Genomic DNA, 18933 nt, shown 5'->3' with positions numbered 1-18933 from the left:
CTGGGCCGAGCCCCGCCTCCAACACTGTATCTGGGTCTGTTCATACCTCCATGGTAGCAGGCAGTCTGAAACACAATGTGCAGGAGCAGGCAGTCCTGGTCAGAAGTCCAGCAGGAGCAAGATTAAGAAAACAGTCCCGTGCAGGGCTCTAGTCTGCACCTGATTAATGATTAAGTCTAAAAAGTTTTACAATCACAGACAGAAATCCTTCTACCTAGCTCACTTTCCTTTCTTAAAAAACCCACACACATATGCAGACCCAGTATTTTGTGTGTGTGTGTCACTTATCCAGACAGTCTGCCTCAAGACGCACACAGTAGCCATTGATACCTCCACACAATACACCCTCACAAGAAAACACATGGGATCACAATGCTGCGGCTGCCATACACGCTGCTTCACGTATGCCTGTGCATAAAATTACAATGACAAGGGGCAGACAAAAGACAGTGCTGTTCTGTATTAGCATCCATGTAGGCCACAACACACACACACACACACACACACACACTGTTCACCCCTCACAGGTCTAAATGGATTTCCTTGCATCACAACAGAGTACAATGCTGGTATAGAGAGGCTTGGCCGAGCTGCAGGGCTGACCCACTGCACTCACACAACCCTCGGGTGCTCAGGTTAGTGCGAGCAAGGAGCGACCTGCTTCTATTATTTAACAGAGCAGATGACTGTCACATCTTTCTGATTGTCTTTACACTGTACCGTCTCCGCTGCCACACATCATGGTCTCACTCTCACTGTCTGGTTCTGGGTCGGGTGTTAATTTACCACAGGAGGGTCGCACATGCTCTGAGTAATAATTAACATCAGCGGCTCCTCTGTGGCTTCAGACAGCGGTGATTTAAAAGAAGATAGTCACACTTGGATTCATTCACTATGTTGAATATCATTAATTTGTAATGTTCAGTGCTTTCAGGTTAGTTTATTTGTGTGAGTCCACATGGGCCTGTTTCAATAATCACATCACCAACATGATGCCAGAATAAACAGCAGGGTTTTCCTGAACGTTATAAGACTGGCCGCAGTGATTCCCCCTGTTTTTGGTCTCCACCCTCGCCTACTTGCACAAGTCTGAAGAAAAGTAAAACAACACTTTAAACACGACGCAGCGTAGTTTACTGGTAGCCTGCAGCTGCACTTTTGGAGTAGATGACGCCAAAAGGTCTGTCGTTCGTCCTTCCACTCTGAAAATCAAATGGCGGCTCTAAAAAGACTGACTTAAAAAGGTCTTGTGTTGTGCTCATTGACTGAGATTTCTTAGAGAAACAACCAAGGCTGTCACAGATTAGTAGGTGGGTTTAAAAATAGGATGGGGATGTTCTCGTTCTGTGATGAGCCTGACGCAAAAAGGGCGGCAGATGACTACAATAAGAGCCTGTCTCCAACAGAAAGTGACCAACATGAACACAACATGAGACAGAATAATGAAGATAATCAAATGGCAGTTCAGTCTGATAATCAGGCTGATCATGTTCTTTCGCTCTGTTTTTTTGATGCATTGTTGAAGTTTTAGGGCTGATTTTTCTTTAGTTTGGCCGTGTTGTGTCAAAACTTTGTTCTTCATATGCAATAACAAACTGAATGCATTAATTCTATAAAATGAATATGGTTTCCCCGCTAGAACTATTGTCGCTGATACTGGAGGATCGCTGCCCTCGTTCCCATTATGTCTGAGTGACATTTATGTGTCTGAAGCTCTTTGTTTCCTCCTTGAATTTCAGAGGAAACACTCACTATCTAAAGTCTATCTCTGCCTGTGTAAGAACACATAATGATTCATCCCAGGATTATATTGTCACATCCTATTTCCTCCACCACATCTGTTGTGAGCAATCGGCCACAACAATGGCTGTACAGGATACTGTAGCCTCTGTGCTGTGCTAAGCCACAAAAACAGCCTTGCAGATGAAAGATCCCCATTACATCAGTTTCCCCTGCATCCACGATGCAGCACACGAGGCCCTCTGTGGCTGGAAGGAGCCCTGTTTGAATCTTACTTTAGTGTCTTCAGCAGAGCATTTTTTATTCTGAACGCACAACCTGCTGTAGATTTAAAGGTTTAGGTGAAAAAGATGCACAGTAACTTTTGCCAAATGATGTTTTAACTTTAGATTTTACAGGATTTGGACACCTGTCTTTTAACTTTTCAGATAGTGGATTTGTGTTTGCCTATAAATACCTAAAATCAAAGTATCCTAGTCAATAAAACAGCCACACATACACTGATTAGGATTCATAAGGGCCCGCAGACACGTTTAGTTTATTTCTGTTTATGCAACTTTCTTGCGAAATTGCTTTGTTAGTTATTGTGTTATATAACATTCAATCTATGTTTCTGGGCTTCCAGCTGAGAGAATAAAAAGCTCTGGCAGCGTTTGTCCAGAATAATCGAGCCTCCACGCAGACTTTGACACATCCCCTGTCTCCTGGGTTTTGTAAATTTGAACATATAGGTGTTGACAGATATAAAAGGAAAAATAAATTGCCTTTCAGAACGACACACGCACAGTGAACGTGTAGCATCTGTTTTTATGCAGCAGCGAGAGGCTTAAGTTTTTTTTTCTGAAGAGGCGGTGGGGGGGCACATCTATGATTAATGGGAGTGTGGACATAGTGGCATGTTTATGCAATAGTTTAAACACATTTAACACACACAAGTGTGCATAGGTATACACAAGATGGCACCTTTTGCCAAAATGGAAAAGTGAGTGCTATCTTAGCCACTATTTATCCTAAGAAGGGTACAAACTAAAAAGAAGAAAGTATGATGGGCCAAAACAACATGGCTTACAAACAGAGAAATCTCAGTTGTCATAAATGCAGTGTTGGTTTGTGAAAAGTGAAATAATCTTTATATGTATAAACTATAATAAACAGTATTGTAGTATTCAAATTTTTGATGATTAATGACAGTGAATTAGTTTGCTTGTCAACTGATTCAAACCAAAATGACAAACATCTGACCTTGAATTAGAAGAAGGTAAAAATGAATTGGACACATCGTTTTTTTCATTCATGAGTGAGGGTAGAATGGAGCATGAGATGGATCGGCGGTTGGCACAGCGTCTGCAGTGATGCAGGTGCTGTGCCGGACAGTTGTGGTGAAGAGAGAGCTGAGCCAGAAGGTAAAGCTTTTGATTTACTGGTCCATCTACGTCTCAACCCTCACCTGTGGTCAAGAGTTCTGGGTAGTGACCAAAAGAATGAGATCGCGGATACAAAAGGCCGAAATGAGTTTATTCTGTGGGGTGGCTTGGCTCAGCCTTAGAGATAGGGTAAGGAGCTCCGACATCTAGCAGGAGCTCGGACTAGAGTCGCTGCTCCTCGTTAGAGTTGTTCCAGGCACGTCCTACCGGTAGGAGGCCACGGGGCAGACCCAGAACACGCTGGAGGGATTGCATATCTCATCTGGCCTGGGAACACCTCGGGGTCCCCCAGGAGGAGCTGGAAAGCATTACTGGGAAGAGGGGCGTCCGAAATACTTTGCTCGGCCTGCTGCCCCTGCAGCCCGGCTTCGGATAAGCGGTTGAAGATGGATGGATAGATTTTTTCCAGAGCTGATTTATGAGGGTAGCTAAGGAGCAAGCCATCTCGCTTCCTTGTTGTTCCTGGTAAGGGTTGCACATATACAGTACCAATCAGGAAATTGCAAGAAGATGGTGGCGGGTAAGGACAGAAAGTTTGAGCTGCAAGCAAGCATATCAGTTATCCTGGAAACAGGAGTTTAGTTGGGTGGCGTTCAAGGATGTGGGCAAAACTCTGACTATGTATTGAGCAGTTTGAGAGCAAGGTGGATAAAACAGTTGTTTTTCAGGACAGTTAACTTTATGAAATAATTTGTATAGGGGCAAGAAAAATTGACTTTGGGCAAGTAGATTTCTGACCTACTTGTCTGACCGGCCAAGTAAAAAGAAAAACAGCAGCAGCAGTTTCCAGCCTTGTTTTTGGAGTTTTAGTGGTGATGTTGCTCTTTGGTTTGTGTTTGGATTACAGGTTGTGCCTTAAATTATTCTTAGCAGATAGTCAGAGCTTGTCATGAGTAAGCAGGCTTGGCCTCAAGTGTTTTGTTTGGTTTTGCTTCTCTGTTATATAAAATAGGAACCTGCAGCACATCTAAACAATGACAGGTGACGGTAAGAAAGTCAGGAAGGTTGAAATGTGACATGTTTTTTAAACTGAGCAAAGTGTACTGATTTTAAGCATTTTTCATACCCTCCTTTAATAGAACGCCTTTGGCCTGGCCCTGTGGCTTTTTTACCGATCATCAAAACACTTCTGTTTCGGATCTTCAGTTACAGCTCAGCCAGCTCTGATGAGCCGTCAGTGTTTATCATGGAGGAGAACAAACATGCAAACATCACGTCTCTTGAAAACCCTCTGGTAAACAGGCCGTAAACATGTTGCTGGATGCTACCGTGAAGCCACAGAGTTCCTCTCTGTGGTCTCTGCTGTCCTCTCTGACTGCTAATGCAGAAAACTGAAGTATTTATTGTCCTTTGGGAATTCAGATTGCAAGGCTAGGTCATAAATGAGTTCATATCAGCAGGAGAGAGAATCCTTTAACTGGAAGTGGTTCATTTGTAGGCTAATATTAGTGACCATGTTGTACCTTTTATTGGAGGATGACTTGTGCATTGCTAAAAGCCTCTGAGCAGAATCTGAAAGCTCTCTTTCCTAACCACAGCTGGTTTCTATGTCATGTTTAATGTGGTTTGATGCTGCTGTGTCAGATAGTGGAGATCGGAGTCGATCACATTATCTGAAACAGAGCCCCTGTTATCACACATACACCTTCACTTAGGGCTGTTTTTAGTCTTAGCTGAGGTTAGCTACTAATGATCACCAGGTGTTTGCACCAAAGAGGATCCATTTGATAATCAGAGCGTAAATATTTTGTCTCCTCACAGGTCCTCAATGCCCAGAAAGCCGGGTACAAGGCAGCCATTGTTCACAATGTGGACTCCAATGACTTAATCAGCATGGGATCCAATGATTGTAAGTTACCACCAACACCACCAGCACAGTCCTCTTTTTCTAAGCATTCAGCATCTTCCACAGCTGCCTGATTACGCGTCTGTTGACAGAGGATGTGCTTGTGTTTTTCTCTTAATCCCCAAGCCTGAGGGAAAGCCAGGCTTTTTTCATAGTTAGAAGTCCATTTCAAGTCTTAAGATGCACTCGAGAAAGGATGTGATGCCCCGCAGCAGCGTAGCACTCCCTGCATATCAATCCATGTCCTCCCTGCCTCCCTCTAGCCCACATTTGTGATATGATGGTGTCTGGGGTTTTCCTTCAGTTAGGTATGATCTACTATTCTCACTTGAGGGGTTGCAGTACAGTCATAAATTATCCAGAAGGCTTCCTGCCCTGGTTATTGTTTTTAAGAGGAGTCGATGTTATAAGCTGGTGTTTTATACACTGGGTAAGGCAGTTTCTCCCATATTTGTAGGCCAATAAAACCTCTTTCCTACGGGACAAAAAAACACTAACACCCTCTAAAATTGTTATTTAGCTTTAATATGTAATGGAAAAGGTTATTATCGGCACCCATTCCCAGGACAATTGAATCTGCAGTAGTCTAAGTTATTTATCAGCTCCAGCTCCAATCAGCTCCAATCATCAGTGCTGGAAACATGACACCAGGGTGAACACACAAATTTTCCCCCTTTTGCGGTGTGATACAATAGCCCCTTTTACACTGCCAGATTTTCCGCGAATGTTGGGCCGTTTTGTCGGCAAGCTGCGAGCGTTTAGACACACAGAGCCGGATTGGCGAGTTGATCCGAGGTGCCCAATTTTCCGCCTCGTAGGGTAGTCATATTGGCAGAACCTTTTTGGTTTAAACAGACCGAGGCGGCCTTCCGCAATGGGAGGGGCTGTTGATGACTTGTGGGAGGAGCTGTTGAAGACGCCGCACGTGCGAGCCACTGGCGGTGGATAAACAGGAAACAGCTGATAGCAGGAATTAGTGAGCAGCTAGTAGCAAGAGGGAAACACAAACCTGACAGACACTGTAAAGATGAGCAACTGGGGAGACAAGGAATTGTGTGCCCTCCTTGTCCTCGCAAACGAAGAGGCCATTAACCGTCAGATGACGGGGACGGTGAAGAACCGACCGACTTACGAGAATCGCCAAAGGACTGACTAGCCGTGGCTTCCCTCCCACATCACTGTTTACGTCACACGCTGAGCTACATGTTTTGTTACTTGCTCACGCCCCCCATTGCCATGAAAAAGGCGCATTCTGTATAAACAAAAGTAGCAGGCGGCATTTTGCCGCACTCCCCGATTTTGTTTTTATACTGCCAATGCTGAAAAAAGACTGATTGGGCTTTCCTGCAAATTTGCATTTAAAAAGGGCTACAGATGACACATCACAACAAATTCTGTCTGTCTCAGTCCAAGCAGCGCTCAGTCATTGTTTCAAATTAGTTGGCAACGAGTTTTAGAGAGAGTCTGAATAAATTAGAGATATAGAAGTAACATTTTCACTGGTTTCTACTGTTTGCTAACCCTGTTTTTACATTCCGTCTGTGACCTTCCTGTCTGTGACACACTAGTAAATACAACAGAAAGTCATACTTGTCTACTGCAGAGCCGTGTACACTGATTATTTACCAGGTTTTCTCACATTAATAAAGCCTGCGTATATGAACTAATTTATGGTGTATGGAGGTGTCATTGTGCTTCAGCTGGAGTGTTTGTCGGGTTGGTCAAACAAGGTCTTATCCCTCGCCTCCTACATTTGTCCGATGTTAGAATTAGCAAGGGGAAAAGGTTGAATGAAGCAGACTTTATCAAGTGATAAAGACTGTTAGATGTGGTTAAAACCTGTAGTTAGGAAACTACTTTAACTTAAATTTAAATTTGGTGCGATACAAACAAGCCTTATTTTAGTCTTTCTCTAATAACAGGACTTTAATTTGTAATGATATATTGATACATTACTTTTCTGTGTTTCCCTTTTTAGTGGATGTCATGAAGCAGATAGATATCCCCTCTGTGTTTGTGAGCGAGGAAACTGCCAACTCTCTGAAAGAAGACTTCACGTATGACAAGGGGTAAGTCCAAACCCAAATCTCATTTTTCTGTCCTTCAATAATAATAGAAGCAGGTTTTTTACTCCTCAGATTTTCAGTGTGAATTGTGAGGAGATGGCTGCCTTTTCAAACCTCAAACCTGTCCAGCTCCTGCCATACAAGTTAAATCTAAAGTTATAGAGTGATGCCGGCAGCGTGCACTGTGATATGTCAAGGCGCAGGGTTTGTCATGTGATGCGAATTCGCTGCTGGTGAGGTGGTAATGAAATGTCTCAGTCTGTCAGAGGAGCCCAGAGAGTCACAGCTTTAAAGTTCTCCATTTCTAAAAAAACTGGTGTGTGTCTGTGTGTGTGTGTGTGGTGCTTGTCAGATACCATCCAAATAGACGAGGGTAATTCCCAAGTCTTTTGCTGAGGAATGAACACCAAACATGGTATTGGCAGAGTTTTGTCAGTGTGGACCAAGTTGGCTGTTACAGATTGGACTGGTTGCAGACATATTTCTGCTGTGGATGGAGTTCTGTGAAAAGAGGTCGATCCCATTAACTCATAGTGTGAAAGGTCATCATGTGAATAGAGGACCCTCTATAGATAGATACTTTATTGTCCCTGTGGGGAAATTTGACTTGGACTGCACAAAGCTAGACCTGTCAACACATATGGGCACGCACCACTAGATAAGAAAAGATACAAAAAACAACCAATACAAAAATAGGAATGAGGAATTGGAGAGGCTATATGACACACTGCAGTTTTATACTAAAAAACACTTAACACTAAAATGAATCCCTTCCACTAAAAAGCCATTTTTTTGCTCCAAGTACAAAAAAAGACGACATTCATACGAAGCCGTTTACATGGATAATGAAATGGATAATATTTCCACTAATATGTCAAAGCCATTATCTGCTGTGTTTGACAGGGGTCGATGCCCTAACTTAGTATCACCTTGAAATATAGAAAATGGAAAGGCTGAGCTGTGTCAGTATTGTGGTATTTGCGGATATCCAAAAAGCGGTTCTTATCCAAGCCTTTGAAGATCTTTAAAAGTAGGTATGTTTCTCCGTCTGACCAGAACTGTGGGCTTTTCTTTTGGGCGTGCATCTCTGCCTCTCAGCCTTGCAAATTTTTGGCTAGTTGATTTGTGTACAACGCATCCATGACAATGCACAGACCTAACAGAGCTAACACATGTTGTTGACATGTCCAAAGAAGGCTCCTAAAACCAGCATAATACCGGCCTATCACATGTCCTATTCGGAAAATGCTACATTCAGAAAAAGGTCTAATTCAGTATAAACCAAACAGAATATCCAATCAAATTAAATCAAGCTTATTTCTATAGCACATTTAAAAACAACAGCAGTAGACCAAAGTGCTGTGCAAAATAAAAGAATGACACACAGATATGTAGCAATATGAAATATACACAAATATAAAACAGAATAAAACCGGTAAGAAGAATTACATACACAAAAAGATTATAAAATACTGAAATATTAAAACCACTATGAGCAACCAAAGGCCATTGACAACATGTACATCTTAAGATTTGTCCTGAAAGTGTCAGTGGAGGGAGAGGTTTTTATTGGGAGCAGGAGGCTATTCCAAAGCTTTGGAGCAGCTACTGCAAAGGCACGATCTCCCTTACCCACCAGCCTCGATCATGGGACCGTTAAAAGACAGTATTCGGAGAATCTAAGCGGTCGGGAGTGCCAGCCCATGTGTGGCTTTAAAAACAAATAAAAGAGCCTTAAAATCAATCCTGTATTTGACAGAAAGCCAGTGCAGGGATGCTAGCACTGGTGTAATATGCTGTTTACCTGACCTATATCAAATTCAGTATATTGTCGTATTCAGAATAACAGTGGAATATTAGCGTGCATGTAAACGTGGTCAGTGTTGCAGCTGAAACGATGAGCCATTACAAACTGACGCCGTAACACAGCCTCTATGGAGGTTACATGCACGTTGTTTTTGTCACCTTCCAACACTTGACGATGGCTCTGCTTGCTGTTCTAGGGGACACGTGGTCCTCATGCCAGACTTCAGCCTGCCGCTGGAATACTACCTGATCCCCTTCCTCATCATCGTGGGAATCTGCCTCATCCTAATTGTTGTTTTCATGGTAGGTAAATCTTTGTTTTAAACTTAAAGTTCGCTTTCCTTATAAACTGTTGAGCATATTCAAAGGCAGACAGTAGTTTTATTTGACTTAAAATGTAGTTCTTTAAATCAGTTGATTGGAAATAGGTGGTATTCTGAATTATTTTTGCCTCCTGAGGACTCGCAACACTGTTAACCACTGCTTTTAAATGAGAGCACTACTCTGTTACATCAGGAAAAGTACCACACTCTGAGTCCAGATTGGCTCTTCGTCAGGTACCAGTACCATCCAGTGTGGGCACAAGATATCACACTTTTCCTAATGTGACAGAAATTACAGTTACAGCTTTTTGGACTCAGCACTTGGACAAGAAAGATGTGGGTGTTCAGCGTACTGACTTTAAAAGGATTCTGACATGTTTCTTTTTTCTTTTTTTCCCCGCTGTTCATAGATTACAAAGTTTGTTCAGGATCGACACCGGGCTCGGAGGAGCCGTCTGCGCAAAGATCAGCTGAAGAAACTTCCCATCCACAAGTACAAGAAAGGTACGGAGGCAAACATCTCATTTACCTGTGACTGTGTCATTTAAACCCTAACGTAATTACAATATTCACTTTATGGAGAATGAATGTCACACGTTACACTGAATGTTAAATACCATTAAGCCGCTGTTAAATGACGGATCAAAAATCATTTTCATCCTAAATCTAACCTTTGACCTTAGAGCCTCTAGAGAAGGTATTTCCTCCTCTAATGTTACCCCGCTGCTCTTTCTCACATGATTTGGCCCAGAGGAAAGATGTCATCAATGCATTACGACACATCATCTCTCCCTGGAGCTCTGCACCTTGGAGCTAATCGGATTAATATGGACTTGATTTTTCCATACAGCCCTCCGTGGTAGATTAGAGCTCCTCTCTGCTGAGACCGGACACATGACTGATGGTTTGGAATGTACTCTCAGTCATGCCAGAGGCCTGACGGGGGTTGAAAGTTAAGTGTGTTTTGGTTTTCATCTTGGACGTGTTGAGCGGATGTACAGTATGTGCCGCTGGTTTGTAAAGACAGTAAGATTGATGAGATAAATACTGTATATTTGTGTGACTTTGAGTGTTTGAGTGGAAACTTGTGAAGCTTTTTCTGCCTCTGGCCTCCTCCTCTGTCCACTCTGTACATGGGTCAAAAGAGGTCAGAACTCCAGCAACACCTGCAGTGTAAAGAACAACTTTATTGGTCGTTACATACAGTATATAAACAAGTGTTGCTTAAGTTTTGACCTCTTTAGTGGTCTGTCCCCTCTCCGTGCACCTTGGAAGTAGGTAAAGTTGTGCCAGAAACCCCCACCCTGCCTCTCAGTCCAAGGGTCAGACAGGCTATAGCATTGCTTTGCAAATCCTCTTTGTGCTATGGTCAAATAAGTTTTGTCTGTGTATTTAGAGGGTTTTCGTGCCGGCTGTATTTCCTGCGGCGGCTGTTTGTTGCAGACTGGAAATCCCCTGACTACAGTCAGCTGTGCAGGGGGACACCGGGGAGCTTTATAGACTACGGGTGGTGCATGATAAGTAGCCCCCTTGCAAAGCTGCTAATTGCGGGGGTTATGAGTCGAGCTGCTCCTCCCCCGCCTGGCAGAAACAGATGCACGTGCAACACACCAGCTAAAGGCAGCATGTGTTGCTCAGATAGCTGTTTTTGTCACGTCAGGCTCTGTGGTTTGTGCGCTCTGGTGGCTGTGCCCACTCTGACTCAGGGTTTCCACCAGGCACCGCTACAGTCGACCTTGGCCGCTCTGGGGAGTTCATATGTCCAGGAAACGGCCTCCAGGGCGGCGTCTGCGCTCCTGTCAGCTGAGTCAGAGCGTTTGGCTATACAGGAAGGGGACACCAAATCTCTACCTAATCACCTTTTAAGCCCTGCACTCTGGAGCAAAGCGAGCTTGGCAAAGAGCCGAGTGCCCTGGTTTGAGCACAGGAGGGCTGTAACAGGAGGGCCTGAGAGCAGTGGGACACTGCCTCTGTTTCCCAGAGCAGTGTGTTAGACAGTGTTTACACCAGGTCAGAGAGAGACCTCTAATAACAGGAATAGTTTCTTTTTTTTTCTTTTTTTTCAAATTAGTGAGGTGTCATCAAAATGCACCAATCACCAAAGAGGGGTTTTTTTTAGCTGAGACGGTTTGGTTGCATCTGGTTGCTACAAATGAAGGGAAGGCTAAAGATCCGTAGGTCTATGTGGGTTCATGAGAAGAAAGATATATTAATGTATATACACTATATTAAGATATTTCTCCATTGTTTTTGTTGATGTTGTTCAGCACTTGTACATGTAAGATATGATGGTTGGTATTTGTGGTATTTGTCCCGCCCCTTCTCCACTGTGATTGGATGGCTGAGGAGAACGTGACAATGACGAGTGCAGTGTTTTACTCAGTGTTGAACATTTTTCACCTCTTGGTGCTCAGAAATAAAAACACCAAACATGTAGCACTCAGTGCCTCATCACACCGCTGGTGTTTGTAGCGTAGCAAAAATATGCAGCACTCGTATTGCAAAGAATTTTAAAAATGCGCTGTCCTCAGGAAAAGCGCTTCGGTGGACACAGGCCCTAATGTTGGCACTAGGTTTTGACAGGGAAGAAGAGTGTGTGGTATTATAAAGACGATACCTCTTATTCTGGAGTCCGACAACATTATAGAAGCGCAGTGTGTTATTAGTGAAGAAGTCTTTAAAACGTGGACTGGCGTGGCCTTATGGAAACAAAATAATACCACAGGCTCACTGTATGTCTGTATAGAGACAATGACAAGCTAGAATCACAAAGCTGCTGTTACATCAGCTCATCAGGACGCCAGTGGTCATGATGATTGTTTTTTCCTTATAAGCCTCATGTTGTGACACATGAGGATTTTTCAGCTGTAGCATTTTTTAGAAACCGCTCAGTGCCACACAAGTCACTGTGACACTCAAGACTCGCTGCTGTTCCAAGCCCCATCGAGAAGTTTTTGGGCAGTGTGTGTGGTGTGTGTGTGTGTGTGTGTGTGTGGGGGTGTGTGTGGGTGTGTGTGCTTGTGCTACACAGAGTGGGAAGGATGCCTAATGGCGCCCTTGGCCTCTGCTGCAACAGATAATGCTGAGCTTGGACTCTGGGGGCTTTGAGCAGATGCAGCCACAGTGAACAGGAACACTGTGATGCTGCTGTGTTAGTGTTGCTGTTAAAGCTGCAGTCCGCAGCTTTGCACGGTGGAGCCACTGTGCAAATGTTTGAAGCTGCAGTTTCCACAGTGGCCACTAGGTGCTGGCTCCAAGAACCAGACTGAAGTCCCAGAGGAGACTCCTAACTTCTCTTGAAATACAGTGACAAAACATTTTTAGTGGCAGTGAACTTAAATAGTTTATTTCACTTTTTCTCATGTCTGTCTATATTGCTCAATTTAAACGTAGGGATTATAATTTAAAAAAAATTGTGACCGTTAACCGATCATTACCGATAAAACGACAAGTAGGGGGAGAGGTAACATAACATTTTCTTTTTGATATTTGAAATATTTGATATTTACTTTCTGTCTCTTTTTATAATGATACTACTACTGCGGGAGTGTGAGCTCAACATAAGTCCACATGACCCACACAGTGACTGGGCTAACTGCTTGCATCAAACAGCTAACATTACCTGACGGGTCAAGCCACTCTAGTCTCGGTGTGAGTTTGTTGGGACCGTTAAACGGCTCTGTGTTGGATGTAGGGTTGCAGCGGTATACCGTAAAACCATATATCTTGGTTTGAAAATTACTGTGTACATTTGCTTGTCTACTGTATTTAAAAAAAATGCAACCAGACGGAAAAAATTCTTCTCCTTCATGACTTCTTGTCAGACTTTTTTACACATTCCTCCATTTAAAAAAATGGTTCCAGTTAAAATGAAGTATTTGTTCAGCTAAAAAAATCCTGTTTTTATTCATACAGTTGCAACCCTAGTTGGATGTTAGCCGCTACTGCAGTGTTAGCTCATGCTAACCGGGCAGACGTTGAACTGAGCGCTCTGATATAGGTGTCCAACTCTGCCTCTGGGTCATTAGCTTGTTGAAGGGTGCTGTAGTCATTTGCCTGAGGTGACATCATGGCTTTGCTTCAGCAGACTTTGCTTTCTCATTATCTCCCTCTGTAGCATCAGTTTATTATGTTTATTATATATTTTTTTGGGATGTACGATAACGTCTGCACATCGTCTGTATCGGCTGATATTGACTTCAGAATTAAATGGAATAGACCAACATGCTTTTTCCTGTTTTGGGCCATCACATTAAGAGTATGCTGCATAATATGATATTAATTCCACTACAGAAGGGACTTCATGATCACTAAAATTAGGTAGGGAAAAAAGTGTATATATCAACCTTGGTATCAGTCAAATGAGTTGTTACATGTTGGCATATCGGATATCGGCAAAGAGTATCAACCCCTATGGCAGCAGTGGGTAAACCTAAATCCATGCATCAAAACTTCCCATTATAAACCAATAAGCGGCCTTACAGAGACCACTTCAGTGCCTCTCTTTACAGTCTGTTATTCAGATACCACTGTACTGCACTGGTTCGTTTCAGAGGCAGGAGAGTTTATAGATGCAGCATGGTGCGAAGTCTTTTCTGGGTAAGTGAAGTCACCTCGGGAAGATGTTAACCAGCTGATCAGCCACAGCCTCAGCCGTTGCTGTGCTGGCAGGATGCCTTTCTGCTGATGAGTGTATCAGCCCACCATCTACCATCTCTGGCAGAGGAGCTCAGACTGGCACACTCCGACATCTATCTATTCACTCTGCAAACACTTTGTCAGACGTGCTCCTGTCGAGTTGTTTTTTCACATCCTTTTCACATGTTTCTTGTTGCTGCTGTTGCTGTTACATTTATACCTTTAATATTCGCTGGTGATGTTTTTTTTATTATATTTAGCCACCTGACAATTCATGTATAGATTTGGTAGGCATTGGATAATGTCAGACCTGCACGTATGGAAAAGGGAGTGCACAGGCTGAAATGAATAGCAGCTGACACAAAGGGTGTCTGTATGGACGGTGCACAATGCCTTAATGAAAACCATGGTACCCGTGTAATTAGTGCACAATACCAGTCTGAGCAGCAGCATGCAACATAAGATCTATGTCAATGTACAGGATTATGTAATACCAGCTGCCACAGCTGTCAGCGTGCAGCGTCGCTCTGCCATTAGCTTGACTTGCGCTCTGGTTTTATTGCAGAGCCTTGCGTCATCCCCACTTAGGCTGAAAGCCTGACGTTTGACAGTGAGTTTTGGCCCTCTGGGTGGCGAGTTTCACCAGCAACCGTCGTCTAACAGACGTCAAAGCCAGAAACTGACGACACACAGGCTCATAGTTAACTGTAAACTGGTTGAGGAAATGAGGGGGGGGGATTGTTTTAGACCCTTCATTAGACTGAGAGAGGCTGGACTCTCCCTCTGACCCCTGACATCCAGTCTGATCCCTCCTTGCGTATGATGAGTCACATCACCCCTCCCCTCCACGGCTTTCCGCTTCCAAACCATAGGCAGGGAGCTGAGCGCACACACACACACACACACACACTCTGAACAGAGCAGCTGCAGTGTCTCAGCCATCGGTGTGTGAGGCATGTTGATGTCAGTACAGAGGAGCTCTCTCTGTCTCTCAGTTCACTGGCCTCAGTGCCAGTTGCCCTTGTCTGGTTGGCTCAACCAGTGTCGAACCGTGCAGAGGCTTCTTTTTTTTTTTTTTTTTTTTTTTCTAACTCGGTTATTCTGTCACCCTCTCTTTCATCCGCTCGCTCGCTCTCGTTCTGCTACGCACATTCGCTGCTCATCTGAAGTTCAGTAGGACAGCGTGGTTCCTCTGAGAGCCAGGAATGCTGGCAGGCGAACCGATTAATGAAAAATAGAGGGGAGAAGAGCTGCACTGGCTCAAGAGTCCTTTTAAGATGTGCTACTGGCCCCAAAACGTAAATGTAAGGGATTCCCAGCAATTGAAAAGTGTGCACATTGCCAAAATCTTGAACTAGATGTTTTGGATCGGCCAAATTCAAAGCTGACTCAACTGAAAACACACAATATATTAAGACTTGTGTCTGTCACCTCAGCAAACACTTTGGTAAGAATGGTTTTATTTAGTTGTTTTTCACATGTCTTGGTGTTGCTGAGCATTTATTTAAAGGTGGAGCAGGTGATTGTAGAGAAAGACAGTTTATTCCCAGCTCATCAAACATGGACGCTTTTGATTGATGGTTTGGTCTGAATACCAACCCAAAACATCTGTATTTGACGACCTTGGAATGAGACTCAACAATCAAATGTCATCCTCCAGAATTGCTTACACAACCTTAATTAATACATGTTTTTAAAATTTGCCTAATTCTCTCTAAAACATTTTATTGTTATTGCATTTTTCTCTTGCAACACTTGCTCTGGACACACGTACTGTACCTGTGAGACTCACGAATCTCAGCTCACATGTGCAGGTCACAGTAATGACATTACTGAAGCTGATTCCTGGTGGGAGCGCCTAGACATGAGGAGTGGGTAACGTCCACAGCGGGCTCTTTGATCAGCAGGAGTGGTGTAATTTGTTCCGTGAGGGGGGATGAGTGGATCAGGCTGTGAATTATGTTCTGCTGCAGAACGCTCACTCACTGGACAGAGTCCTGGGCTGCTTTGAGTCATCTCACAGGCTTTAGAGTTTAATTCTTTTTACTGTATTTAAAAATAACTATGTGGAGTTAAGAGTTAAAGGATAATTCAGGCTTATTACTACTCTAGTAATTTATGTAGCTTTGGCCATGATTTAATCAGTTATGATAGCATTGTACTCAGCAAAGACATTGCTGAAATCTGGGCACATGGTACCATCGCTACAACTGGACAAATAAAGACACAAGCTGTCAGATGATCAAATTGTAAACAAGCCAACAGTTTAGTCAGATTAATTTAAACCACTAAACTTTAAAGGAGTACTTCACCCACAAAATGACCACTTGTAAATCAATTAGACGTGCTGTGTTACCTTGGAATCATGACGAAAACCTCGTTTTTCTCACAAGCCTCCAAAGTGAGAGTTTGTAAAGAGATGTCTTGTATTTTTTTGTCTGTTGTTAAATGTGGTCCCCAATCAATCAACAAATCAATATGTTGGCAGCTTTCCTTGGAGGCATGCGAGAAAAACAAAGCGTTCTTCACAAATTTAAGGTAACAGGACATGACTAACTGATTTACAATTGGTCATTTTGTGGGTTAAGTATTAAGTTAGTGGACCAACAAAGTCAGTTGCCAAATGAACTCCGCTCATACCATTGACAGTGGGTCGTCCACCATTCGGAAGACCGGCCGTTCAATCCTCAGCTCCTCCACGTGTCGAAGCATCCTTGGGCAAGACACCGAACCCCAAATAGCTCCCAATGGCTGTTCCATCAGTGTGTGAGAGCGTGTGAATAGTTACTGAGTTGCAAGCGGCATGTATGGCCACCAGTGTGTGACCGTGTGTGAATGGGTGAATGTGACATGTAGTGTAAAAGCAGTAGACTAGAAAAGCGCTGTATAAGTGCATTCTATTTACCATTTACCCATGTCTTTAAGATCTGAAAATAAAGAGTACCTCCAAAGTTGTGACCAGGTGTTAGCTCGCCAGGCTAATGTAACGCATTAGCTACACTCTTTTTCTTTCGCTCTTTCCACTGGACAATGTGCATCTTCTTGCGACTCATTTCACAAATGGGTGGCGATGATTTGCACAGTCAGAGACAAAAGAGAGATTTTTTTGTATCAATGACATTTGAAAAGATCTAAACCCAAACCTGAAGCTTTTCACAACAAAACCGCAAGAACACTAAGAGCCCTTTCACACCTGCCGCGTTTGGTCCAGACTTTCCGACTTTTCAGTTTGATCCAAAACAGGTTTGAAACCTTCCCCCAGCTCATACAGCCAAACCTTGGTCTGATGCAAAGAGGTGGTCTCGGTCTGAATCAAACTGAACCATAGTCCGGTTCATTTGTAGTGTGAAAGCATTATTTTGGAATGATCAGACTTTTGGACCAGTTACAGGCTGTTGGCAGGCAACCGTCCTGTAGCGCCTCAGTGTGTTGTGTGCATGTGGTTGAGCGACAGAGAGAGTGATGGTGCTCGCACTCTGAGCAGGAAGACGTTAGTGATCAGAGCAGAGGAGGACTTTAGAGTAAATGTGTCAAGTACAGTGTAAGTTTCAGTTTGTCCATGAGCAATGCAACATAACAAAATGAGCCGCGGTAGCACATGAGGAGAGGAGGAGACGACTTTATAAAGAGTCAGTTCAGTCATTTTCTGAGAGGATGAGAGAGAGGGGATACGAGAGGATGGGGGAGCAGCTCACGTAGGTGTTGACGACAGGATGTAGGTGTGTTATGTGTAGTTCTGTAATGTGCTCACATGTGTAAAGGCTGTAAGGCAAAGTTTAACCGTGAAGTTGGTCAGTGAACTGTGATGGCTGTTTATTACAAATTGCGGGGCTGATAACCTTTTGCCAACCTGCGGGTTTGTTGTCCGATCATGTGACCGCCGGTGTTTCCCGCCCTTGTATTAATTCATTTTAGTGATGCTGCTGCATCACCAAGTTTTAAAAAGACAACAATAGAGCCTTGTTCATTATCTCCTCAGAGCCGTCTCTGAGTTCAGAAAGCCACTGAACCTTTTCTCTCTGCTTCACTTAGAATAGCTCAGTGCCACAGTTCAGCATTTCCTGAGTGTACGCTGGATCCAAGCCTGCACAAACCTTCCCTCTCCCTCAACCCCGGCCGTCCAGCACCGGCCTGGGAGAGTGAGGAAGAGAGGAAAAGATGGAGGCTTGCTTGGGATTATGTTAAAAGAAAGGACAAGTGTTGGGGATGATAGTGAGGTTGAAGTTTTGGAGAGGAAGAACCAGAGTTATAAGTGTGAAGAGGAAGAGGGAGCAGAGCTGAAAATACTGCCTTGAGTTGAAGTTGCTGACGCTCAGAGAGCAAAGGAAGAGGAGGAGAAGGAGGAGGAGGAGGGGGGCCCTGGTCGATGTGACTCCCCATCCTTATACGGTCACATGCAGCCTTGGCACGGACACAGAGAGCCCAGTCGGGGAAAACATGCTCATTTAGAGCTTACATAAACACACCGACCCAGAGCCCTGCTCCCCCCCTCCCTCCCTCCCTGCAGCCCCGGCAGAGAAAAGGAAGGGAAGGAAAATGAGAAGAACGCTGTGGAATTTGAAAGGGAGTGCGTTGATAAATTCCTGAGCTTTTAGTGCACAGAGAGACTTTGCACCTCCTGTAACGTCAGAAAAATGCAGCGCTGGTGGTTTAGCAGTGATTCTCCCTGCAGGCCGGGGATTGGACGGGTGGATACCGGGACATATTTGGAAAAGTGACACAATTTAGGGAAATGAAGGAAATTAGGGTCGTGAAGCAGCGGGAGTTCCTAATTGCCAAACACGTCATGGACCCCCCTGACGTCAGTGACCTTCAGGAAAACATGAAAAACAATTAATCTTAGTGCACTAGTAATAAACTGAACACACACTCACACCCTGTTTCCCAAACCTGCGTCACATCTGACAACAATGCACGTCCACCAGCCAATACGTAAAATGTGTTCAGTTTAAAGCAGTCAGAGGATTTATGTCTCGTCTCTTTGTACACAGGGGACAACTATGATGTGTGCGCCATCTGCCTGGACGAATATGAAGAAGGTGACAAACTCCGAGTCCTTCCGTGTTCTCACGGTGAGTTTTAACATGAAC

General features: G+C 43.8%; 1 protein-coding gene across 1 annotated transcript in view; it reads left to right on the top strand.

Moving 5' to 3' along the window:
• rnf13 (ring finger protein 13) overlaps nucleotides 1-18933 on the top strand; it is a 65290-nt gene that overhangs the window by 40585 nt on the left and 5772 nt on the right. Inside the window, exons 5-9 of the mRNA XM_050055991.1 lie at nucleotides 4926-5013; nucleotides 6989-7079; nucleotides 9080-9185; nucleotides 9616-9709; nucleotides 18835-18915. Of these exons, the coding sequence (XP_049911948.1) occupies nucleotides 4926-5013; nucleotides 6989-7079; nucleotides 9080-9185; nucleotides 9616-9709; nucleotides 18835-18915 (460 nt within the window). The remainder of the gene's footprint in view (nucleotides 1-4925; nucleotides 5014-6988; nucleotides 7080-9079; nucleotides 9186-9615; nucleotides 9710-18834; nucleotides 18916-18933) is intronic.

This window comes from Epinephelus moara, chromosome 10 (genome assembly GCF_006386435.1).
Source record: "Epinephelus moara isolate mb chromosome 10, YSFRI_EMoa_1.0, whole genome shotgun sequence".
Classification (NCBI taxonomy): domain Eukaryota; kingdom Metazoa; phylum Chordata; class Actinopteri; order Perciformes; family Serranidae; genus Epinephelus; species Epinephelus moara.
The sequence above is the reverse complement of the archived record's forward strand: the minus strand, read 5'-3'. Positions and strand labels throughout refer to the sequence as shown.